The sequence below is a fragment of the Nuphar pumila genome, chromosome 3, assembly GCF_984573655.1.
Source record: "Nuphar pumila chromosome 3, dmNupPumi1.hap1.1, whole genome shotgun sequence".
Lineage (NCBI taxonomy): Eukaryota > Viridiplantae > Streptophyta > Magnoliopsida > Nymphaeales > Nymphaeaceae > Nuphar > Nuphar pumila.
This window is the reverse complement of record NC_143251.1, coordinates 88,506,643-88,533,801: the sequence shown is the minus strand read 5'-3', so window position 1 is coordinate 88,533,801 and position 27,159 is coordinate 88,506,643. Positions and strand designations below refer to the sequence as shown.

Here is a 27,159-nt window from a genome sequence, read left to right as displayed (position 1 = left end):
GGTTAATCAGGTATCCCAGTTTATGCATGAACCTCGTGTGTCACATATGGAGGCAGTCAAACGTATACTTCGCTACCTAAAGGGTACAGTGGGTGATGGGCTGGTATACAAAGGCAAGGAAGAATTAGATCCAGGTGGGGGCCATGAGATTATTACTTATGCTGATGCTGATTGGGCGGGGGATCCAGACGAACGACGATCAGTATATGGTTATTGCAGCTTCATTGGGCCAAACTTGGTATCCTGGAGCAGTAGAAAACAAAAGGCGATTGCTAGATCGAGCACTGAGGCCGAATACAGATCAATGGCCACTGCCACGGCCGAGGGTACATGGATAAGACATCTTCTGACTGAAATGGGAGAGCCGATTGTTCGATCACTGTTGCTATGTGACAATCAAAGTGCCATCAACATGTCATTCAATCCCATTCACCATAGTCGAGCAAAGCACATTGAAATAGATCAACATTTTATCAGGAAAAAGGTTGAAGACAAAGAGATTGAGCCCATGTATGTGTCAACAAAAGAACAAGTTGCTGATATCCTCACTAAAGGGTTAACAAAGGATAGATTTTGGTTTTTGAAGAACAAGTTGTTCATGGTCCAACACCATGCACAACTTGAGGGAGGCTGAAAAGAAGACATTATTATCTTCATTGTATGTCTGACCCGATCCATTTGTATAATGGATCAAGTCCAGATCCAGTTCATGTATTGTAAATTATTATTTTGTAAAAGGGTATTTTCGTACCCTAATGTTTACACTTTATGTTAAATAGAATGAGAGGGCAGTCACGATGGACTGAACCCTCCTTTCAGCTGGAAATTTCTCTCTCCCTCTCTTCTCTTCTCTCATCGTAGATTAGGGTTTCATTCTTTCAGTTAACAACCTGTCCATCGGAGTTTTTGTACCATACATCATCTCCCTTGATAAACCGTGAAGGTCGAATGGGTACGACGGGGGTTTCTTAACCGTCGCCCCATCCTACATGCTCTGGTCTATTAGACCCACTCGAGCATCTTGCCTGTGAAGGCAAGTTGTCACCATTTATGTGATCTCAGAATTGTGCTAAATGCACGCATTGAGGTTGCTACAACCTCCTCATCCAACCATCGTAACACACATGGGACGTGCTTGTCCAAAAGTACGATCATACCTTCCTAGAGGTACGACTACGATGAGAGGGTAACAATATAATGTTTTAGAATTCTTTTGGTTCATACATGACATGTACTGCTCTTTGAGCAATTGGCCTGTGGAGACCGACAATATCTCCTCTATATCAATAAAGTGTTGATTTCCCACTTCAAGGTACTCTATGACCTCTCATCAAATTTATACCATACCTGCCTTAAGATTCGGTTACAATAGCAATTGCAGTGGGTTTCTCTCCAAAAATGAGTTTATTCACAAAGTTTACATTACGTATGCAATTTCAAAAGAATAAGCATACAGAACAGACAATCACAAGTTAAGTAATCCTACAGGTAAGCAGGTATACCAATTAAACTACTCAATTCTCTATAGAATGAGTTTACCCACAGAGTTTACTCTAAGCATGTAGTTTCAAAAGAATCATAACGAGTAAAACACTGACTAGCAATTCATAAATTAAATACTTCTTTAGATAAGCAAGTATGTAAAATAACTATTCTATCTCAGGAGTCTTATTTTATTTTATTCATCCAAAATCCTCGTGCGACTTTCCCCTACCTCGGGATGTCGTGCAGTTGTGTGCGTCTACGAGTGTAGATGATACGAGGGTCGGGCCGCGGAGCGCGAACAGGACCCGTTGCGTAAATCTGCAAGAGTGTGAAACATTTAATTCAGCTAATCTAATTAATGGTGCGACGAGGGCATGGGTAGGATTAGGCGACAGGGACGAGCCACTGCCGAAAACAACAAGGCCGCAGGGGACCTCGGCCCCTTCCGACTGAACAATAAATAGCAGGGGCTTCGGCCCCTGCCTACCAAAATAGCGAATGGCAAGGGCCTCGGCCCCTGCCTGACAAGGAAGCGAAGGGCAGTGCCTCTGCCCTTGCCAAACAAGGTCACTCATGGCAGGGGCCTCGGCCCCTACCTGACAAAACGGCCGACAGGGGCCTCGGCCCCTGCATCACGAAGGTAACAAGTGGCAGGGACCCTGGTCCCTGCGTGCCAGCTCAGAATGGCAGGGGTCTCGGCCCCTACCAGACAAAATAATGAAGGGCAGGGGCATCGGCCCCTACCTCGCAGAACAGAGAACGGCAGGGGCCTCTGCCCCCTTGCCTGATGAACAGGGAATGGCAGGGGCCTCGGCCCCTGCCTGGCACAAAAATGAATGGTAGGGGCCTTGGCCCCTGCTTGACAAAAAGAGAGAATGGCAGGGACCCCAGCCCCTGCCTGACGAATCAAGGGACGGCAGGGGCCTCGGTCCCTGCCTGAAGAACCAACAAATGGCAGGGGCCTCGACCCGTGCCTGACAAATTCACTGAGCCGCAAAGGTGACTGGCCCCCCTGCCGGATCTCCAACGACCCCAATGGGGAGGGGGAGATCGGGACGGGGGTGACAAGGGGACAAGCCCCCCGCGTGCCGAGAATCAAGGGGCAGCAGGGGGATATCCCCTGCCCTCCCAGAAGCCTAGAGGCGGCAGGGGGCGAGCCCCTGCCAGCCCAGCAAAACAAAAGGGCGACAGGGGCATTGCCCCTACCAGCCAAGATAGGAAGGCGGCAGGGGCACTACCCCTGCGTGCCAAAACCCTAGAGGCAGCGGGGGCGAGCCCTTTCCTGCCGGGAAACAGGAAACGGTAGGGGCATTGCCCCTGCCTACCAGAGATCGAGAGGCGGCAGGGGGGGCTAACCCCTGCCAGAGAGAGAGAGAGCTCGGGACGAGGGTGACAGGGGGCAACCGACCTCCCGTCGATTTCCCTATCACCCACAGGGGTGAGGGGGTGTCGCAGGGGCCATTGGTCCCCTGCCGGCACTCTGGCGCACCCCCAGAGAGAAGATTGGACGACAGGGGCCTCGTAGGCCACCTGTCGGGCCTCCGATGAGCACAGGAGAGGCGGGAGGGCGCGGCAGGGGTCGTGCGCCGCCTGTCGGCCTCCCGGCGAGGTGACAGAGAGGGGGGGTGAGGAGGAGAAGAGGGAAGAGGAGAGGTAGGAGAACGACGTACCTGGGAGGCGGTGCCCGGCGTCGGCGTGGGTCGCAGCGACGGTGCTGGTGGCGAGCGCAGGGAAGGGGAAGGTCGGCGCGATGGGGCAAAAGTTGTGTGCCTCCCCTTACCCTCCTGCAGAGCTTTTAAAGGCCCCAAGGGGGGGGGGCGATGAATGGGGAAACCCTGATGGGTTTCCCCTTATCTCCCCGAAATCGCAGGTGGAGGGGGGGGGGGTTGCGGCGGCTCGAGAAGTGGATTTAAAATCCTCTTCCTGAGTCGGGTTATTAAAACCCTAAAGAAGAGGGACCCGGGTCGGGTCCGGACCCGACCCGGCCCGGGTCCAATACATTTTTTTTTTAAATGTGGGTTTTTACATCCTACCCCTCTTAAAAGAATTTCGTCCGCGAAATATTTATTGCCTTCAAGAATCAAAATACAGGTCAGGATATTTTTCCCTGATATCGTTCTCAGGTTCTCAAGTACATTCGTCAATTCCATGATGTTGCCACCGAACCTTTACAAAGGAAATGATCTTCGATTTTAGCACTTGGTCACGACGGTCGACGATCTCCACTGGTCTTTCTTCGAATGTCAAGTCCCCTTTAATGTCCACATCATCATAATGAATGATGTGCGATGGATCGTGAACGTACTTCCTCAACATGGATACGTGAAAAACTTTATGGATCTGGGCGTAGTGAGGAGGTAACGCCACGCGATAAGCTGCTTCTCCAATCCGCTCCAGGATTTCAAACGGTCTGACGTATCTAGGACTTAGCTTTCCTTTCTTTCCGAACCGAAATACGTTCTTCGTCGGAGATACCTTAACAAAAACCATCTCGCCAATATCGAAGGTAAGCTCTCGTCGGCGTCTAACTGCATAGCTTTTCTGCCGACTCTGAGCGGTATGGAGTCGTTCTCGAATCATTTGCACTTGTTGAGTATAGTGTTGTAAAACTATAGGTGCCTCCAATCTTCGTTCGCCAACCTCGTCCAAGTAGACAGGGGATCGGCACGGACTCCCATACAAAGCTTCGTATGAGGTCATCCCGATGCTCGCATGGTAACTATTGTTATACGCGAATTCCGCCAGACTGATGTGAGAATCCCACTCTCCCTTCTAGTCCATCATACAAGCTTGAAGCATGTCTTCCAAGGTCTGAATCGTACGTTCTGACTGCTCGTCAGTCTGAGGGTGAAATGCGGTACTGAACTTCAACTTTGTGCCCAAAGCCAGTTGAAGTTGTCCCCAAAACCTTGAAGTGAATCTAGGATCACGATCGGAGATAATCGAGACCGGAACACCGTGCAGTCTCACAATCTCTCTAACATAGAGATCTGCGAGACTATCCAACGATTGGTTGAGACGGATGGGTAGGAAGTAAGCAGACTTGGTAAGTCTATCGACGATCACCCAAATCGCGTCATGATTCCTCCGCGTCCTCAGTAGGCCGACTATGAAGTCCATAGTAACATCTTCCCACTTCCATAGAGGGATCTCTATCTGCTGCATGACCCCACCGGGTCTCTGGTGCTCGATCTTGATCTGCTGACACGTCAAACACTTTGAGACATACTCAGTCACGTCTCGCTTCATACCGTTTCACCAATAACTGCGTTGTAGGTCCTGGAACATCTTTGTGCCGCCAGGGTGAATGGTGTATCTAGACTTGTGGGCTTCTGCAAGAATTTTATCTCGTAAAACCGGGTCATCAGGAACCCAAAGGCGCTCCTTTAACCATATATTTTCATCCTCCTTCAGACGAAAAGGTGTATCTGCTAGTATCGCTTGAGCCTTCAACTTCTCGTAGCGTGCATCCGTTTTCTGCCCATTGATGATCCTCACTAGTAGCTCAGGTTGAGCAACAAAGTGGGATAAACCGATTGAACCGTGAGTGATTGCGAAAGGTTCCCAAGAGGCTAGGTCTTCGACCAACCTCCATCCAGCAAATAAGGCATTAATTGAAACTTCTGGTGCTTTGCGGCTGAGGGCGTCAGCCACGACGTTCGCCTTTCCTGGGTGGTAGGAGAGGGTGAAGTCGTAATCCTTGAGGAATTCTAGCCAACGCCACTGCCTCATGTTGAATTCTTTTTGCGAGAATAGATACTTAAGGCTTTTATGATCGGTGAATGCTTCAAACTGCTCCTCATACAAGTAGTGTTGCCATATCTTCAGTGCGAACACCACCGCAGCTAACTCTAAATCATGAGTTGGGTAGTTCTTCTCGTGAATTTTAAGTTGCCGAGAGGCGTAAGCGATCACTTTCTCATTCTGCATTAGCACAGCCCCTAGGCCTGACCCAGAGGCATCAGTATAAATCACGAATCCGCCTTTACCAGAAGGTAAGGTCAAAATAGAAGCACTGGTAAGTCGCTCCTTCAATAACTGAAAACTCGCCTCGCACTTCTCGTCCCATAAGAATTTAGCCTCTTTATTCAGCAGTAACGCAATTTTTGAAAAATCCTGAATGAATCTTCTGTAGTAACCCGCTAGTCCAAGAAAACTCCTGATATCACGTGCGTTCTTTGGTTGCTGCCAACCGAGTACAGCCTCAACCTTTGCAGGGTCCACGGACACTCCTTCCTTAGAAATAATGTGTCCCAGAAACATAACTTCTTCGAGCCACAATTCACATTTAGAGAACTTGGCATACAAATGTTTCTTTCGCAGGGTCTCCAACACAATGGTTAGGTGTTCCCGATGTTGCTCTCGACTTTCTGAGTACACCAAGATGTCGTCAATGAACACGATCACGAAGGTGTCCAAAAATGGCTTAAACACCCTATTCATTAAGTCCATGAAAGCTGCTGGGGCATTTGTCAGTCCGAACGGCATGACTGTGAACTCGTAATGTCCGTATCTCGTCAGAAAAGCCGTCTTAGAAATATCATTCCTAAATCTGAGTTGATGGTATCCAGACCTAAGATCGATTTTCGAGAAAACCTTAGCCTTCTATAACTGATCGAACAAGTCTTCGATACGCGGCAATGGGTACTTGTTTTTCATCATGGCCTGGTTGAGCATTCGATAGTCGATGCACAGACGCAAGGTCCCGTCTTTCTTTTTCACAAAAAGCACAGGAGCTCCCCAAGGAGATACGCTTGGGCGAATGAATCCCTGATCCAACAACTCCTGCAACTGCTTCTTCAGCTCCTCAAGCTCAGTTGGCGTCATTCTGTGAGGTGCTTTAGAGATTGGTGTCGTACCTGGTAGCAATTCAATATTGAATTCTACCTCACGAGATGGTGGAAGTCCCGACAGCTCTTTAGGAAAAAACGTCGGGATAATCGCGAGCAACTTCCAGCCCACCGATGGGAATAGGCATTGGATATGATTGGATAACACTAACCAAAAAGGCAGCGCATCCCTTCCGCAAGAAGTTCTGCGCCTTAAGCGCCGAGATCATCCAGCTTGCTCGTACAGGTCTGGGAATTCTGAATTCTACTCTCGGAGAGCCTGGAGGTGATAAAACGATATTGCCATCACGGCAAAATATTTTGGCATGATACTTGTGCAATCAATCCATGCCTAGGATGATGTCAAATTCTGTCATCTCAAGCAAGATAGCACAAGCAGGCAAGTGTCGCTCTGCCACAACTACGTCCAATTCAGGTAAGTGGTACAAACTGTGTTCTTTCCAACGGGGTTATACACGTCTAAAGCATTGTCAAGTGGTTTTACAGTTATATGCAATTTTTTTACGAATTTTTCTGAAACAAACGAGTGTGTAGCACCACAATCAAAGAGTGTAAACGCTGCTTGACCAGCAACAAGAATGGTACCTTGAACGAGATCCCCTTTTGTCAATTGTTCGACTGTGGCTGCATAAACTTGACCCGGCTCCCTGACACTGTTTGGTTGTGCTCGTTGTTGCTACTAATGAGGTGGTCGAGGAGGCTGAGATGTGTTGTCGGTTCGCTTGAGGTCATCAGCTGCTTTCTTTCGGCAGACGCATATGAAATGGCCCATCTTGCCACAGTAAAGGCATCCGCCAGTGTCCCGCGGACAAGATTGTCCTACGTGAGGCTTCTTGCACTTGGGGCAGTTATCTCCAGACGGCTGTCTGGGCGATGGATGGCCTTGCTGTCGTTGGCGCTTTGCCAGAGGGAACTGTTTCTTCCCTCCCTCAGTCTTCACTAGTAATGGTGGTCGCTGCCCTGGGCCGCCGGAATAAGTCTTCTTCTGATCACCCCCTGACGCGGGTGACTTTTTGGCTTACACACTTTTTGAACGCTCACAATCCTCATTCAGTAGGGTGGCTGCTGCTACCGCCGCAGAAAAAGTCGTGGGCATGCTGGTGAGAACCCTATGCTTGAGTCCTTCCTTCAGTCCGTGAATGAACTTCCCAGTCCGCTCATGATCATCCTCGAATAGGTGAGGACAGTAGCGCTCCAATCGTTGAAATTTGGCGATATACTCATTCAAACTTAAGTTGCCTTGGCATAGCTCCAGAAATTTCACCTTCTTCTTTTCCCTCGTATGAGGAGGGAAATAGTTTCCGTGAAAAGTCCTCCGGAAGGCCTCCCAAGGAATCACCTCTGCGCCTGGGAACTGCACCTCACGGGTAGTGTCCCACCACTCGCGAGCGTCGTCCTTCAATCGAAAGGACCCGAACATCGTCTTCTTATCGTCAGGAACGGACAACACTTGGAACACCCATTCCACCTCTTTGACCCAACTCTCCGCCAAGTCAAGGTCAACCTTGCCAGAGAAGGTAGGAGGGTCAATCTTCAAAAAAAATTCATACGTGGCGGTTGGTGTGTTCCCCACAAGAGAACCCTGATCCTGCTTGGGGCGACCCTGGCTACGAATCGCCTCTGCCAAGGAGTTGAGGGTATCCATCATGAATCCCCTCTGCTCACGCAACTCATCAGTCATGTTGTTGCTTGAGTTTTCCGTCATCCTTAAAAAGCAACCAAGGTTAAGAGTCAAAAATACTAAAGAAGCACGGGAAGACATAAGTATAGGAGCAAAGGCAAAAATATAGAATTTTATTACGAAAGTCATTTATTTTGAATCCAGCCGCGCTGGTACATAAACAAAAGTTATATTCTGTAATGATAAATGAGTTCACAGACTCCAACAAAACTTGGTAGGTGCTACCTCCCCTTAGGGTCGACTAGAATACTTCCTAAGATATTCCCTTCTATTGCCTGTACGCCTGAATCTGCGCTTAGGGGTGAAGGGAAGTGGCTCCCCGTAGGAGGTCTCTTGCTCGTAGAGGGGCGTCTCCGGAGTATATTCCGGTGAGCCAAGACTATAACTTGACGAATCAGTTGCAGGCGTGTATGTGGGTGATACACCGCCCACTAAGTCAGCTAGAGGTGGTGGTTGCTCGCCTGCAGTCGAAATTGTGATCCAGTCATCGTGCTCGGCCTTACGGAGGCAGGCATCCATGATGTGCACTAATTCTCCACAAAAAACACACTCCTCTGCTAACTCAGGGGGAACAAAATCTCCTGATGACTCTTGTGGTGTCTGATGGTGCACCCGAACGTGTGAAGGCGCGAAACCACCTTCTCGAGCATACACCTCAGCCCACGTTGATGCCAAGGGTATTTGGTAGGCGATCGGTAGTGGGAAGCCTTGCTCATCCGTAAAAATGGGTAGAGGAGGGCGGTTAGCCCCGTAACTAGCCCTGAACATCCCATGTCCGCCGCACTCCCTTACGGAACGGTCATGCACCCTACGCGTGCCCCTACCGTGACTACCACTAGAACCACAAACGGATCCATCTATCGAACGGTACTACGAATAGAAGCAAGAATATAATTTAGTCTAAACATGCTATAAAATATCAAAGACTTACTTACAGTGTGATGGAATGCTCAATAGTCAAGATTCACCTCTTTCTGATCTGGCTCTGATACCAAGTTGTAACTCCCCAAAATTTTGACTTGTGATTTCGAAAACATTATCGAAAAACCTTTCAAAGATTTAAAGTTTTAACTTCTAAAAACGACAGCGGAAGACATTTAGAAGGAGCACAAGTCAACAATCCTGGGTACGTTAGCTGAAAAACCATCATTCACATGAACAACAACATAAAGGAATTGAGGAAATAAGGCAATAGATTAAAAATCTGCAGTTTATTACAAAATGAGTATTTTCCCAAAGTTCAATAATCTAAAGAAAAACTCAAAAAGACTCAGAGCCAAGCCGTCAGCAGAAAAAAGATAAAATCTTGAGCCATGTTGCACCACGCCATCGACCGCTTGAGAAGTCCTACTCATCACCTGCCCATAAAATGGGCCAGTTTCATAACAAACCAGTAGGTGCACGAATAGATAAGTAGAATGAAAATAAAGCAGGACATTAATGAGATAAGCAGTTATTATATTAACACAATCAATACAATTGTAATTTATTCTAACAAGTGTAATATGTGCAAAGAGTTATTGTTTGAAGCATTTCAAGCAGTGTAAATCTCAATCATCTACAACTATTCAAAAGGATATTCTTTAAGTTCTGATATTAACTGGCCTGTGGGTACGCACAGACGCGAAACATAGAAACAGCCGAGACCGATCCGGGGGTTTATTATGTCAGGTGTTTTCATTAACCCGGATGGTTGATTGAGTCCGCTCCTAAGGGGACGACGGTCAGTGACCAAGAGAGTAAATCCCCAAAGGCATTCGTGGCCCATGGATGCATCCAACTTCTACAGAAGTACCTGGGAGTTTCCACCTAAGATAATTTATGGTAATCCCAATTCCCCGAACTCTGATGATTGGGGAAGCCGGGTCTTTTGCCCGTGGGGTGGTTGTTAACAACCTGTCCATCGGAGTTTTTGTACCATCCATCATCTCCCTTGATGAACTGTGAAGGTCGAATGGGTACGACGGGGGTTTCTTAACCGCCGCCCCATCCTACATGCTCTGGTATATTAGACCCACTCAAGCATCTTGCCTGTGAAGGCAAGTTGTCACCATTTATGCGATCTCAGCATTGTGCTAAATGCACGCATTGAGGTTGCTACAACCTCCTCATCCAACCATCGTAACACACATGGGACGTACTTGTCCAAAAGTACGATCGTACCTTCCTAGAAGTATGACTACGATGAGAGGGTAACAATATAATGTTTTATAATTCTTTTGGTTCATACATGACATGTATTGCTCTTTGAGCAATTGGCCTGTGGAGACCGACATTATCTCATCTATATCAATAAAGTGTTGATTTCCCACTTCAAGGTAGTCCATGACCTCTCGTCAAATTTATACCATACATGCCTTAAGGTTCGGTTACAATAGCAATTGCAGTGGGTTTCTCTCCAGAAATGAGTTTATTCACAAAGTTTACATTACGTATGCAATTTCAAAAGAATAAGCATACAGAACAGACAATCACAAGTTAAGTAATCCTACAGGTAAGCAGGTATACCAATTAAACTACTCGATTCTCTCTAGAATAAGTCTACCCATAGAGTTTACTCTAAGCATGTAGTTTCAAAAGAATCATAACAAGTAAAACACTGACTAGCAATTTATAAATTAAATACTTCTTCAGATAAGCAAGTATGTAAAATAATTATTTTATCTCAGGAGTCTTATTTTATTTTATTCATCCAAAATCCTCGTGCGACTTTCCCCTACCTCGGGATGTCGTGCAGTTGTGTGTCTACGAGTGTAGATGATACGAGGGTCGGGCCGCGGAGCGCGAACGGGACCCGTTGCGTAAATTTGCAAGAGTGTGAAACATTTAATTAAGCTAATCTAATTAATGGTGCGACGAGGGCATGGGTAGGATTAGGCGACAGGGACGAGCCACTGCCGAAAACAACAAGGCCGCAGGGGACCTCGGCCCCTTCCGACTGAACAATAAATAGCAGGGGCTTCGGCCCCTGCCTACCAAAATAGCGAATGGCAGGGGCCTCGGCCCCTGCCTGACAAGGAAGCGAAGGGCAGGGCCTCTGCCCTTGCCAAACAAGGTCACTCATGGCAGGGGCCTCGGCCCCTACCTGACAAAACAACCGACAGGGGCCTCGGTCCCTGCCTCACGAAGGTAACAAGTGGCAGGGACCCTGGTCCCTGCGTGCCAGCTCAGAATGGCAAGGGTCTCGGCCCCTGCCATACAGAATAATGAAGGGCAGGGGCATCGGCCCCTACCTCGCAGAACAGATAACGGCAGGGGCCTCTGCCCCCTTGCCTGATGAACAGGGAATGGCAGGGGCCTCGGCCCCTGCCTGGCATAAAAATGAATGGCAGGGGCCAGGCCCCTGCCTGACAAAAATAGAGAATGGCAGGGGGCCCAGACCCTGCCTGACGAATCAAGGGACGGCAGGGGCCTCGGCCCCTGCCTGAAGAACCAACAAATGGCAGGGGCCTCGACCCCTGCCTGACAAATTCACGGAGCCGCAGGGGGTGACTGGCCCCCCTGCCGGCTCTCCAACGACCCCAATGGGGAGGGGGAGATCGGGACGGGGGTGATAGGGGGACAAGCCCCCCGCATGCCGAGAATCAAGGGGCAGCAGGGGGATATCCCCTGCCCTCCCAGAAGCCAAGAGGCGGCAGGGGGCGAACCCCTGCCAGCCCAGCAAAACAAAAGGGCGACAGGGGCATCGCCCCTGCCAGCCGAGATAGGAAGGCGGCAGGGGCATTACCCCCTGCGTGCCAAAACCCTAGAGGCAGCGGGGGCGAGCCCCTGCCTGTCGGGAAACAGGAAACGGCAGGGGCATTGCCCCTGCCTACCAGAGATCGAGAGGCGGCAGGGGGGGCTAACCCCTGCCAGAGAGAGAGAGAGCTCGGGACGAGGGTGACAGGGGGCAACCGACCTCCCGTCGGTTTCCCAATCACCCACAGGGGTGAGGGGGTGTCGCAGGGGTCATTGGTCCCCTGTCGGCACTCTGGCGCACCCCCAGAGGGAAGAGGGGCGACAGGGGCCTCGTAGGCCACCTGTCGGGCCTCCGATGAGCACATGAGAGGCGAGAGGGCGCAGCAGGGGTCGTGCGCCGCCTGTCGGCCTCCTGGCGAGGTGACAGAGAGGGGGGTGAGGAGGAGAAGAGGGAGGAGGAGAGGTAGGAGAACGACGTACCTGGGAGGTGGTGCCCGGCGTCGGTGTGGGTCGCAGCAACGGTGTTGGTGGCGAGCGCAGGGAAGGGGAAGGTCGGCGCGATGGGGGCGAAAACTGTGTGCCTCCCCTTGCCCTCCTGCAGAGCTTTTAAAGGCCCAGGGGGGGGCGATGAATGGGGAAACCCCGATGGGTTTCCCCTTATCTCCCTGAAATCACAGGTGGGGGTGGGGTGGGGGGTTGCGGCGCTCGGGAAGAGGATTTAAAATCCTCTTCCTGAGTCGGGTTATTAAAACCCTAAAGAAGAGGGGCCCGGGTCGGGTCCGGACCCGACCTGGCCCGAGTCCAATACATTTTTTTTTAAATGTGGGTTTTACACAAACTCACTAAAAGGGCACAAGTTTTGCTAATCCGACAGAGGAGCAGAAACACCTAGAAGGTAGATGCAGCCGATGGTGGCAACGGTGCTCCGACTACACTCTGACGGCAGTAGACGATAAAAAAAGGTGCTCCGGCGACAGCAGACGACGACAAAGGGGTGCTCGAGCGGCAATAGACGACGGCGAAGGGTGCTCCCGCGGCAGCAGACGACGACAAAGGCTGCATCGTCAAAGGGAGCTCTTGTTACAACAGATGGTGTGTCGTCAAAAGGTGATCTGAAACGTTTAGGGTGACATATTGCGAGAAGCTCCTGTTAAAGGAGAGGAGTTTACTCCTTACGGAGAAAACGATGATGATTTTAACTCTTTTTGGCGGGAGGACATTTTTGTCCTTTACTCAAAACATCATTTTATGGCGCTAATGGCAGAAAAGGGTACTTAAGTCTTTGCAAACACACCGGACTCCGATGCTAAGTGATGCTGACACACACAGGGAAACGAGCCACTCGTGCTTACATACGTGGTGCTCATTCAGACCCGAGAACACGCACCTGCGTGTTTTGGGGGGGAACATATAACCTGCTTCAATTCTTTAATGTGTTTGCTTAAACATTTGATCAATAAAGTTATATTTTTTTATATTTTGTTATAGCCATTGTTGACTTTTGTATTGTCCCATAATGGACTTGTGTATGTGCACCTTGTGTTTATGACCTTGTAAGCCCTTAGAGGCTCTTGTTTTTGTATTTTTGCATACTTCATTACAACAATACATATCTTATTTTTGACCGGACGGATATAGGTAATGATACGATATGTACAACATTCCTTATAGTTGTCACCTTGCCTTTTTTAGTACTAGTTTTTGTGTTCCAAACATTATAACATTGTCTTACAATTTGCAAACCAAAGAGGAAGTAAAAGGATATATGATACACAGAGAGTCGGGGGGGGGATGCCAAGATAAACAATTCAAGTGGGTGTGGTTGGAGCAGGGGAAGACTATGACTCCTGAGATTTATAACTGAGAGTATAGACCAAGAAAGCTGATATAATTGCCGAACACACCAAGGCTTTTTCCCGCTTTGCCAACTCCAAGCATGTGCCAAAAAACAAACTAAATTTTGTTAAACTTTCATTACCCATCGAGGTGTAATGTCATGTATGTTCACACTTAGTTAAATTTGAGATTCTCGAAAAATTGGCTAAGTCTAGGAGAAAAATCATTTGAGCCTCAATTTTTTATTGATGCTTTTGAGTCTGGGCTTGGCCAGGTCTCATCAACTAGGTCTAAACGAGCCACTTAAAACGTGAGAAAAAGTTTTATTTTTGACCTTTAAATTCAAGTAAAATTTGAGCGAAATTCAAGTTATTGTCGGGCAAAATTTGAAATTTGATATTCGTGTAATATGTCGTTGGATGCGTCTCGGAATTCTGAGCGCAACGATATTTTATTTTTCTGGATTCGGGCTACTGTTGGGCCCAAGGTTGTCAGACTAGGAAGCGAAAGTGGGAAACGATAGAGGAAGCGGAAGCGAGAAGCGATGCATTTTAAAATATATAGGAAGCGGGAACAACAACAACAACTACGCCTTCATCCCAAAACAATTGGGGTCGGCGATATGAACCAAAAAAGAAAATCATTCTGGGTCTTCCACATGAATCCTATATAGGAAGCGGGAAGCGAGGAATAAAAAAAGAAATATAATAATTGAATGTGAATCATAATGAAACACAAATAAAAACTAAAATAAAAGTGACTAATATTAAATTTCATGATTTTTTAGTGTAATAATTAAATTTTTAACAAAATCTAAAAATGATGATTACCAATTTAGAGAAAGCACATGGAAGTAAGTGAGAAGAGTGAGAGAAAACACAAAAAACATAAAAAGTTGAGTAAGAGAACATATAAGATGAGTAAATGAAGTGTGTGGAAAGCATAGGAGAAGCGTGGGGGAATCGAGGTTCTCATCAAGTTTCGAAAGCAAGGAGTATCGCGCTTTCGAAGCGAGTTTTTGGGAAGCGAGCTTCCCACCTATCTAAGAAGCTTCTGGTAACTCTGGTTGGGCCGAAAATTACATTTTTTCAAAAATTTAGCAGTTGGTCGGTTCAGATCTAGAGTTGGATCGAACTGAATCTGATGGATTTGATCCAAATTAATATGGATTTGGACTCTATCCAAGATCCATATTAATCTGGATTTGATCCAGATCAAAGCCCTTTTGGATTTCGGAGATGGATTTGGATCTTGAATCCGGATCCGAATCCAAATCCAAATCCATGCCCAATGATTTTTCTAACTTTAAATTCATCAAAAACCTTTAAATTGGAGTTTATTTATGTTAAGAAGTCTCCCACATAAATTTGGTAGTTTTTGGAAGCTTCCAGAAATTTATTTGTAATTTAATATTAAATAATTAATTTAATGTAATTAATTAATTTAATGTAATTCCGAATTTGGATTTTTATGTTTGTCTAGGACTCTTGAAAGGGCCCTTAACCATCTCTAGAAACATCTAGGAAGGTTGAGAGATTTAGAGTTCATTTTTAAACAAAATTTTGAAAAGTCAAACTTGAAGAGTTTTGAAAATTTTGGAAAACTCATATAAAGGAGTTTTATTTTTATGAGAGTTCTCTCTCTCTAGCCCTTCTAGATGAACTGAAGAGGGGGGCATCACCCCCGCCCCCCCCCCCTATTGGCTATAAATAGCCCCAAAAAAAGGAGAGAGAGAGAGAAGAAAAGAAAAAGGGGAAAGAGAGGAAGAGAGAGAAAGAGGGAAAAGAGAGGAAGAAGAAGGAGATTCAATCTTATCCAGCCATCAAATCCACGTTTCTTTTCAATCTAAACGTATGGTACAGGTTTCTCTTTTGATTTGAGTAAGAAAAGGAATATGGATTCGATTTTCATGCGGTATTTTAGTGTAAAACCATGTGAATGAGTAAATCTAAACGTTTACTCTAAGATCCATGGATGGAATCCATGTATCTTCGTCTTCTTGGAAGTTATTATGGAATAACATACTTGTGAAAGTAATTTTTATGGTAAACAGAATTTTAATCCATGAAAAATATAGTGGATTATGTGTGTGCACTCTAGTATTGCCGATTTTTATAAAAGACCCATGTTATGGACTGTTAGTGCATGTGAAATCTGAACATAACCAAGCAACAACGTGATGCATGTTTGTGTATGATAATAAATGATATTTATTGCAGAACCAGGTGGTGTACTTTATGAATTTGAGTATACTTGATTTATGCATGTATACCTTATGCAAAAAGTTTTGTGTACAGGTATACCTGGGTTTTCTTTTCATGCATTAAGCATGCCCGATGTTCGGAAGTTTCTTTTTAATGTGTTTTCGTGGGCTTGCCGTCGACAACATCAAAAAACAATTATGTATATGTGTTGCAGCGGCGGCCTGGCAGCCCAACCGAGCTGGGCTCGGTTGGGGCAGGACTCGACCCTGCCAGGCCAGCCTGTCGGCTGACAGTCCTAGCAGTCACTGCCAGACCAGCCACTCGGCCTGGGACAATTTTAAATATATATATATATATATATATATATGTATTTTTTTGGGGCTGGCTGTCAAACCAGTCGAACCCAGTTCGGCTGGCCTGACAGGCCGAGCCTTGTGGGCAGCCGAGCCCAGCTGAGTAATCGGCTGGGCATGTTTGAAAAAAAAAGGGGAAGAAGTTTAAAAAAAAAAATTTGTGGAATGTTTGGGCCCAGCCGACTGTTTCGGCTGGGTGGGTCTGGTTGTGTGCTAGACCCAGTCGACTGGGTCGGCTGGGTCACGTGTTCAAAAAAAAAAAAAGAGGTTTTATTTGTGTGTGGTGTGTCTTAACTATTTTAGTAAGGGTGTATTCTGAATATGTGTTGGGAACACAATTTAAACATGACTGAATACTCAATGTACATATAAATAAAGATTTAATTAGCATGTGTAAGGTTCAGCTCTTCTTGTAATTTTCAGATTTCTTTACTTACTTCATATTCAGCCCTATGTGTGCAAGAGCATGATGTGTTTCGTTTTGCTGCATTTAACCCATTAAGTTGAAATCAAAGTAATAGCTGCAACGTTGCATCCTATGCATATGGGTACACTAATTTGATGTCTTGGCAAGTGCACCTTCACTTGAATGTTCTGATGCTGATTAAGATGTGTAATTGCATGAAAGCATGTATGTAACATGAACATGTGTATTGAATGATAACGTGAAATTAAAATGAAGTGTGAAGTCATGCACATGTATAAGTATGTTATTCATACACATCTGTAAATTATCGTAAATGAATGTGCATTGAGAAGCATGAAAAGGAATGCATAAGGACATGTTATTCATGATTTTTGCATATGAATGCATTGATGATCAAATGAATCATCATGGATTGTGTGAGCCATGAGCATGTATTGCTCTTTGTTTTAGTTGTTCTATGCATTGCAAAAATCCAATGTCATATTATTGTTTTATTTCATTGTTTTATGTTGCCACGGGCTGTGGTCCCATGAAAAGCTTTGCATGTTGATTTGCAAGCTTATGTTATTAATTTTGCATGTCGAATTGCAAATTAAAAAAAATGAATTAATAACAAGATAAAAAGAATTTAAAAAACAATGTAATCTACGTTTTCTTGATGTCCCTTCTTTAGTGTGGGAATCTTGGATATTGCGGTTTTGGAGAACCGTGAGGATACTAAAACTCCGTATGCATTGTTGTTGCCCCTGAACCCAATATTGAGGTTCTTCTCCTAGCTACAGTTTTAGGAAGAATCTGTCACTTTGTTTGGGAGGGTTGTGTAGACACGGTTGTTGTTTTGGTAGACCAAGAAAAGTGGCATTATAGTTGTTGATTTCTATAGTGTCCCGACATTGGTTGTTGATTTTCAATGTTCCGATGAATGGTATTGATTCCTGATATCGGTCGAGGGCTAAGTTTGAAACTCAGTAATAAAATACAACTTGTGTGCTAAGTTACCCTAAGAACCCTACTTGACCTCGAAAATTCTTACCCGTTTTGAGTATCCGCGGGCAATGGTAATTAAAAAAAAAAAGAACTTAAATTGTGTGCATTTAATAGGAACATGCATATAAAAAAGAAAACTCTGATAAAAGATAATAATTTATTCATGCATTGCACTGAATCATGCATATTTCTGCTATGCATTAGATCATGCATATTTACTTGTTTCCTTAATTGTGATATATTGGTGAATGCATGATGTTCCTTAATGCATGTTAAATGTCTTGAATGCTTAAATTGTGATGTCTGTTATTTATTAAATGTTCTCTTATGCTTAATAATTATTCTCTATGGTATGAATGATTAATTGAATTATAAAGTTGTTATAATTGTGTCCCTCTAAAATATTGCATGAATCTTATTTATGTTCTTTTCACTTGTTTGATTCATTAGAGAGATTCGTACGCAAGATTCTTTGGATTCTGACACCCTACTTGTAGGGGTGGTAATTTCTGACACGACCCGCCAACCCGCCTCTTAGGCGGGTTCGGGTTGGGCTTAAGCCAACCCGTTTAATAAACGGGTCGACCCGTGTAACCCGTTTATTAAACTGGTCGGGTTCGGGTTGGGGGTATGCCAACCCGACTGACCCGTTTAATAAACGGGTTAGGCGGGTGGGTCAACCCGTCTGCCCAACCCGTCAACCCGCCAACCCGACCCGCCAACCTGTCTGCCCGACCCGTCAACCCGCCAACCCGACCCGTCAACCCGCCAACCTGCCTACCTGCCAACCCGATCCGCCAACCCGACCCGCCAACCTGACCCGCGAACCTGAAAACCCGTTTACCCGACCCAACCCATTTATTAAATGGGTTGGCGGGTCGTGTCGGGTTACCCGTTTATTAAACGGGTCGGGTTCGTGTTTGCCACAGCTGACCCGTTTAATAAACGGGTCGGGTTCGAGTTGAGGTATGCTGACACGCCAACCCGACCCACCAACCCGCCAACCCGACCCGATTGCCACCCCTACCTACTTGTGTTTTTCGCAGCCTCAGATGCCTAGGGGAGAGGACTTGCTTTTGAGAAGAGTCACGAGAGGACTACACGACTACAGAACATATTCTTGGAACGGCATGGCTCTTTCTTTTTGCTTTCTTTACGTTCATCTACTTATGTCTCAAACTCTTGACATTTGAATAAATAAAGTTTGGTTTGATTTGGTTTGGTATGAAAGATGAGTATAAGATCTCTTGTGGTGGTGGTTGTGTTTAACTAAAGGCCCCGGGTCTCTGGGATTGTTTTCGCATTTATTTTTAAAAAAATATTTGTCACTCTTTCATAGGTATGAGTTGGGGTCGTTACACCTCTCTTTTCTTAGATGACATTTATCAGCTTCTTTAACAACTTAAACATATTCCACAGCAAATTGGTATTCATTTTCAAAACTACCAGACAACTGCAACAGGATCAAATTTCAACTTTGACAGGCTCTACCAAAGTTGTTTTTTTTGTGCAGCACACAACTCTCGAGACAAATTTCATAAAGATGGTAAAACAAATTCCCATATCTTGTAAAAAAACGTGGGACCCCAGGATTCCTAGTAGGTGTTTAAAATCTAATCATATCCCTGGCAGAGTTCTAATTTAACAAGACAACATTAGATCCAAAAGCTGTTGAAACAAAAGCTCTTTAACTTTGGTCATAGATATTACTGAAAATGGCATATTAGCATCACACAGTTTATATCACACTAACTTAATCCTACTTATATTTTTCAAGAAGGAAAAACTTAGTCCTATTTTTCAAATGGCTGCTCCTCTTCAAAGCAGCCAACGAAAAATAACACTTTCCACAAGTGTGCTCATGACTTGCGAAAACCCATCCCATGCATGTTGAGACAAAGCTAAAATGAAAACAAAATTTGAAAGGCAATATGGACGAGTAGTTTTGATTCTCATTAGCTTTTTTGTTTTTTGAAATCTTTTTCTTTTTGCAAAGTCACAAGTTCCATTTGTTAAACACATGAACCTTAGACCAACTGAACCAGGTCCCAGTAAGGGTGTCAAACAAAACCATGACATGAGAAAAAAAACAACCAAGTCATCCACACTGAGAACAGGCATTTTCCAAAGTATAAAAAGAATGATAGCTATTTGCAAGAAATTTATATCACATGGATATGGTTGCAGATACAGGGATCCGACAATTTTTATGAAGTTTCCAAAATGACTAGTATATGAGAGGAAATGATACTAAGACTAAAATAGAGTATCCATATGACAACAAGAAATGAATATAAGAAAAACCAGAGTTAACGAAAGCTTCTTAGGTACGTGGAAAGCGCGCTTCTTAGAAACTCGCTTCAGAAAAGTGATACTCTTCGCTTCTGAAACTTTATGAGAATCTCGATTCTTCCACATTTCTCATATGCTTCTCACACACTTCGTCCATGCTTTCCTACAAGCTTCTCTCATGTTTTTTTCATGGTTTTCATGTCCTTCCTCTCGTGCTTTCACTCACTTCCCATGTGCTTTCTCTAAATTGGTAACCATCATTGTTAGATTTTAACAAAAAATTAATTTTTACACTAAAAAATCATGAAATATAAGAACATTCATTTTTATTTTAGTTTTTATTTGCTTCCCGTTTGATTCCTATTCAATTCCCATGTTGCTTCCTTGTTTATTCATGTTTCGCTTTTAAATTGATTCTTCACATCTCGCTTCCTATAAATTTTAAAATGTCTTGTTTCTTGCTTATGTATCCCGTATCGTTTTTCGCTTTCACTTCCTAGTCTGGCAACCTTGGGAAAAGCACAATCATTACCAGAAATTATAACAAAATCTTGAATAAGAAATGTTTAAGGAAGATAAGCCATCATTACCAGAAAATATACATTCACCACCAGATTCAAACATTGGGGAAAGTTCTTGAGAATATGAAGAAGCAATGGACAGAACCAAGAATGAAATGTTTACTTAGATAAATATTGGAAGTAGTCTTTAGAATATAAATATTGGAAATAGTAGTTTAGAGCTAGAGTTTAGAAATATTAACATATTAGGTAATATCTTTTCAATTATGTTTCTTTGCTTATTTATTTGCATTTCTTTTTTTATTGTTTATTGTTGTGCATTTTTTGGTGAAAACTCTGTTGTATAATTATTTCATCATAATCAAGACTGTGATTCTTCCTTTTCCTTTCTTTAATCATTTATCTATGTTATGTAAATTTATGCACTCATCTTTCCCTCTCGTTTATCTTCCATGCATCTCTTTTTTAGTCATCATTGCTTCAAGAATTCAATACACATCCATTCATTTCAAAGAGAAAAAAATGTCAGACATTATTTATATAAATGTAAACAATTTTTCAACTTGGCAAATGCTTTAACTATATTTTCCATTGGTACTGCTTGTAATTTTTTATCACTAGTTTCTTATCATCTTTTGTATATGTTTGTTTATATGTGTTCCTTTTGTGTGTGTGTTTTCCTTTTCATCAGTTAGACACATCCATATGCCTTTCCTTGAAAAAACTCTTTGTAAATAATCATTATTTTAACACTTATCCAATTACTATTAATTGCTTCTTCAAAGCAACATATTCAACAAAAGTATGCACCAAATATAAGAATTATTTGACATGCTGCGCCTATTACATAGGAGCCTCCTTCCACCTTCACATGTCAAATTTATTATTTTATTTATGAGAATATTTAAGTGGCAGCAATCTTCACCAGGATGTGTTAGGTGTATGATTAAGAGAGCCCTATTCAGGTCAGATGTCTCATATTTGATCCCAACAAGGAGGTTATCCCCTAGCTTGGTTACCAAATATAAGGAAAAGAAAGTGACAACACTAGTGAAGAACTAAAGTGTCGGCGCATTTCTAAAACCTCCGCACATGTGTTTATATGTGCAACTTCACCAATAACTATGGTAATGATAACAACAGGACTGATGAAAGATAAAGATACCAAATGAGACATTTAATAATTACCATGGTGAAAAATGATAAAATTAATTCAGGTAGTGGAACCTTAAGCAGCAAAACTAAGAAGAGGAAAAATTTTATGAGACCCAGATAATACAACTAGAACACAAAGGCCAGAAAGGAAGCCTTGTCTTGTATGTCATGGAGCATGTTAACAGCCATAGACCAGTGATTAACCTTGAGCTAGACCATTTGCACATCCAGAGAAAATAAGGCTCTGTTTGGGAACTAGTAGCTGGAGGGAATTTAGGAAATTGAAAAGGTAGTATCTGCCAAATACTGAATTTGGCAGCTACCACCTCTAGAAGGTGATAGTTACCAAATTGAATCTCTAGTGTCACTACAAAGGGGAGATGGTCTCACTTCCTTTTTAAAACGCATAAACTCCCATCCCAGTTACCAGTTCCCAAACATCCACCACAGAGGTAGTTTGACCATTTTTTTACCAAATGCATAAACTCACATCCTAGTTACCAGTTCCCAACAGAGCCTAAATTAAGAAGAAAAGTTAGCAAGGATGTACCAGTTGATGAAGCAAAATTTATGTTCAATGTCAGGAGACACTAAAAGCTCTAACTCAGACCATGAACGATACGTTGATGCTTCACAAACAAGAAGAATAACATAATACAAGGACCTTTGTACCAAGCAATGCACCCAGACACTTAGAGATGTAGAACAGCATTTCACAACTAGCGAGAAGAAGAAAAAAATTAATGGGCCAAAATATCACTTCAGCTCACTTGCCTCCCAAGAAACTCATGAAACTCCCTAAACTGTACTTTTACATATAAGGGGCATGGTTCCCGACGCATAGTGAAACGCAATAATAAGAAAATTAGAAACAGCTTCTTAGGTAAGAACCATATTCAATTATGTGTTTAATGCTATAAGATTATGAGAAAATGTCAACCACGCAAAACTTAAGCAATCCCAATCTACAGAAACAGGAAATTAGAGATAAAAATCTACAGCATGGGAGAAGAAAAATAGCACAACATCCCACAGGCATCTTTCTGAGAAGTCAATATCAAGAAACAAGATCACTCACCCAAAACAAACTCATGTGGAAAGCAATACAAAATCCCAATGACATCGAGGCTGCAAATCCATACAACTACCGAAAGAAACTATGCAGCCGAATCCAGATAAAAAGGGAAGAAAGGCGCATGCTTCCGAAAACCATAGAAGGGTAAAACAATGGTGGGATCAGATACTCACTATCGGGGCCGCCAAGTTGCGTCACCGCATCTACGAACCGCTCGTGGAGCTCAGCGGTCCATCTCAGCCGCGGCTTCGGATCCGTGGTGAGCACCAGGCAGGCGTCGCCGGGAAGATTGGTGCCCTCTAGTGGTCTCTGCAAGTCCTCGTACCCAACTCCCTTCTCCAAAGAGTGATGAATCGCCTGGTACATTTTCCTGGAAACCTCCCGGAGCATCACAATCTCAGCGAAAAACCGAACACCCACAAAATAAATCGCAAAACAAGAGACCCAGATCAAAAAATCGATGACCCACCCCTCCCGCACCTTCCCTATCCCTCTTTCTCTCTAGAAAACCTCTCTTCTGGAAACCCTAATCAACCAAAGCCTTCTGAATCCATGGCAAGAGCCGCATTTGGATCTTGCGCTTCTTCTGGGGAATGCAGAGGGAGCGCTCTGAGAAGGGAGGCCCCTTGAAGGGGTACGGACAAGCCAGGCCCCCTCCCCTGCTCTCTTTTTTTTTGTTATTACAGGGTGATTTTCAACTTGGCACTTGGCACTTGGCACTTGGCACTTGGCACTTGATATTTACAATAATCTAAAAACTGATTAATGTCTTAAACAAATTAAAAAAATTCGTCTAAATTTTGTTATGGTTAATCGAGAACCAGTAGAAGTTTTTCGACAGAGAAAGCTGGGGGGGGGTTAGGCAGACCCCTACCAGTTATACAACGCTACCATTGGTTCGAACTTGCAACGTTTCAACACAATAAGTGCACTAACTGCTACTGCCAGACAACTGGAGCCCCCCTTTTAGAACCAGTAGAAGTTTTTTTTTTCAACCCAGAAAGCTGGGGTTAGGCAGATCCTACCAGTTATACAACCGTATCATTGGGATTCAAACTTGCAACATTTAAACACAAGGTGACGTGCACTAACTACTCCTGCCAGACAAGCCAAACACCTGGTGGTAACCAGTAGAAATTGACACTATACTTGTGTTAATTTTCAAATTTGACTGCCCACAAGGGCTCCTCTAATCTAGTGTGGGCAACTTGTGAGTGTCACCAAGTTGGCAGGACGTCATGTTTATTGAAACTCAAGAAGGTGTCATGTGCCGGTCAAAGCTGGGTTTACTCTCCAGTAGGTAGAGGGCCTCAAAGGTTGATGATGGTAGGAGGGGAAAAAATCAAATGACTTTAAAATTTGTATTAGAGTATTTTTTTTCTCTTGTTCCTAGTTTGGTCTCTCTTTTTTATAGAACCAGTTTTTTGTAGCATGAGATAATGATATTATAAAGATTGAATGCATCTTAAGGATAAACAAAAAATAGCTCAATAATTTTTTTAATGGCATAACTAAAACAATAATTCAGGGAGGGAGATACCAAATTAATGTCCACCTAATTCATGAACCTCACAAACTAGGTTGGCATATACGACCAAAACCATATTCTATTTGTTGCAACTTAAAAAAGTAAGGTCTTCGTACTAAAACTAAATTTGGTTAGTAGTAAACTGTAGTTAATTCTAATTAGTGTATTTTTTTATCTTCATCAACAACACTTCCGTGATTTTTGAAAATTTCAAACGTTAACATGTATTACTTAACTATGCCAAAAAATCAAGTAACATTTTAAAAATTCCCTCCTTATAGTAAAGGATGGTGGCCTTAATTCATTCATCACACTGCAAAATTTTAGGGTAGGGTGGAAGGAAGGGCCACACGCCAAGTAGGGGTGTCAACTGGTGGGGTTTGATTTGGATCCAGGTGGAATCTGACTTGGACCAGATTTAGGGTATGGTATCGGGTTCGGACCCGAATTAATTGGGTACACTATAAGAAAAATCATACTTGGACCCAATGAGAACTACATGAACCAAACTCGGACCATACGGGGTAAAACCATATTTTTTTATCATTTTTACATTGAAAAATAGTGGGTCTTAATCAAAACTCGGGTCTGGTATAAAATTTCACAAACTAAATCTGGGTTCATGTATTAATCTGACCTTTGAGTCCAGGCCCGTGTCTTAATTGGATCTTCTTATTTATCACCATACCCAGACCCTATAAGGTTTGGTTTGTTCGGGTCCAGGTAAACCTGGTCCGTGGATACCCCTAAAGGCAAGAGATGGTTGGGGGGTAATATCAACAAAAAAATGATATAAGGGACAAAAAAGGAGGAAGACAAAACAAAGGTTAGGGGGTCATGCGGACTGTGGTGGGAGGCTACCCTTCCTTCCTTTCTCGCATGGCGTTCAACCAGGATCAACTGCCATAATGGCACACTTTGAATGTGCCTTTGAACCTGACTGCCCTCCATCTTTGACTTAACAGTCCGTGAGCCCAAAAGCAGATGGAAGGCAGCCAGGCGCAGAGGCACACTCAATGTCACCTGATCCTGGCACCATGGCGTTGGATGCTTGTTGCCTTCTTTCTCAATCTTTCATGTTTTAGGGTCTCTTCAGTGTGGAGCCCACCATGGCCTTGGTGATACTGTGTGTGTATATATATATATATATATAATCAAAAGTTAAGTGCCTACAACAATCCAACACTTTTTTTTGAGGTAATTTTTGCTAATCTGACCTTGCAAATGTGTTCGGCATATTCTATTTGCTAGGAAACGATACTTGCATTGTTTTTTTTGTGAAAAATTTGGTTTGTAGATTTTTAAATCTTATAAAAACCTACTCACTTATCAAAATCAGATGTTCCAAGAGTCAATTCCTATAAAATCAAGCATATAAAACACCGGGATGATCAAATTTAAAAAATAAAAAAACAAAAAAAAACACTCCAAAAGCCCATTATTATTGTTATAATCATTGATCGGTATAAGCAGCTACACCCTTCTCTCTCTTATAGGGTTGGATGATTATATCTAAGGGTTTGATTGGGTGGTAGTGTTTGGGAAGAAATGAAAAGGGTAATGGTAAGGGGATTTATCAACTACATAATTCTCATTGTTCCCTTGCGACTTACATTGTACAGTTGCGCTTAAAGTCTGTTTTGCTTTTGTTGAGTCTGATGTAAGCTACCCAATTCAGGTGAATCAATACCCCGAAGGGGCAGCCTGTATACTTGAACTGTAATAGCCTGCAGGCAAAATTGTGAATGAAGTAAATGCGTTGAGCTTTCTTTTGTTCACCCTTGTTCTGATTGCTTCTTGTGATTGCAATTTTTCTTCCTCTATTCTCTCTTGCTCTCTTGCACTCTAATTACAAGCTTCCACGATCGGGAAGCGAGCTGACAAGTAGGCTTGCGACGGTAAGGAGGGACCGTTGTGCTGCATTGGCCCATTGAAGAAAATAGGCCCATGATAAGTGGTATCAGATCTCGTTCTCGTGCTGGAGAAGGGACTTCGGAGTCGATGTCGACAGATACGCTGACAGGCTGCAATTTGTGAGCAAAACATCATGGCGCCTTATCAAAACTTGCGCAACACCAAAGGCAATGCAGTTGCCGAAGCTGAGGAGATGGGTTCACCTCGAGGCCAAGAAGTGTTGGTTGCAACTGTTAACAAACTGGTGGAAGATGTGACTTTACACGAGGAAGCAATTTCACGCGCATGTGAATCATTCAGTGGACTGAATGATGTGGTGGCAAGCTTGTAAGAGCAGGTAAACTTACTAATGGGGCAGGTCACTTCATTGAAGACTACAGTGGCCAACTTGCAGACTGAAGTATGGGAGCTTCAGTTGAAGAACCGTACGTTGCAGCAGACTGTGACCCTAAATGGCGGAAATTGTAAGAGGCCATCAAGGATTGATGTACCAAGACCCACAAAATTCAATGGTTCTCATGATAGCAAGGCCATTGAGAACTGTTTGTTCCAAGTAGAAGAATACTTGGATATCCATAATGTGATTATTGAGGATCTGAGGATTAAGATTGCAGCAGCCTTACTTGATGGAGATGTCATCGCTTGGTGGAGGTGGAAGCGCAGCGACATGGCGAGGGGTCAATGCGTGATAAACACCTTTGATGACTTCAAAATGGAGTTGTGTAACTATTTCATACCAAGAAATGCGCAGAGACAGGCGTACCGGATGGTTCGTGAGCTCAAACACTTTGGTTCGTTGCAAGACTATATCAGAACGTTTCAAAAGCTTATGTTGAAGATACCTAACATGCTAGAAGACGACATGCTCAACTGGTTCATTATGAGACTTCAGCCATGGGCACAGTATGAAGTGAAATGGGCAACCCTCGTATTTTGGAAGATGCATATGTGGCGACCGAGTGCTTAGTTGACACTCAGTGCAAGCCTTTCACTCCATCCACCAAAGTCAGGAAGAAGCCTGACCACAGAGGCAAGAAGGATGAGTGGCACGATGATAAAGTTGAGGCGTCGACACGCCATCAATCCAAAAAGAAACAAAACTATACAAAGCATAACAATAGCAACAATGGTACGATTGTGACATGCTGGTTCTATGGCGATAGGCACATTGCC

General features: G+C 43.9%; 1 protein-coding gene across 3 annotated transcripts in view; it reads right to left on the bottom strand.

Moving 5' to 3' along the window:
- The window catches only part of LOC149843112 (protein PHR1-LIKE 2-like), a 108,475-nt gene extending 85,322 nt beyond the window's left edge, over window positions 1-23,153 (bottom strand). Inside the window, exons 1-2 of one of the 3 annotated variants that reach the window (XM_090001694.1) lie at window positions 23,025-23,153; window positions 22,718-22,914 (exon numbers count right to left, since the gene is read on the bottom strand). In XM_090001694.1, coding sequence (XP_089857820.1) covers window positions 22,718-22,910 — 193 coding nt within the window. In that variant the 5' untranslated portion in view covers window positions 22,911-22,914; window positions 23,025-23,153. Of the gene's footprint in view, window positions 1-22,717 lie in introns of all 3 variants that reach the window. The other 2 variants (XM_090001693.1, XM_090001695.1) reach the window with 2 other exon arrangements.
- Between the last annotated feature and the right edge of the window lie 4,006 nt (window positions 23,154-27,159).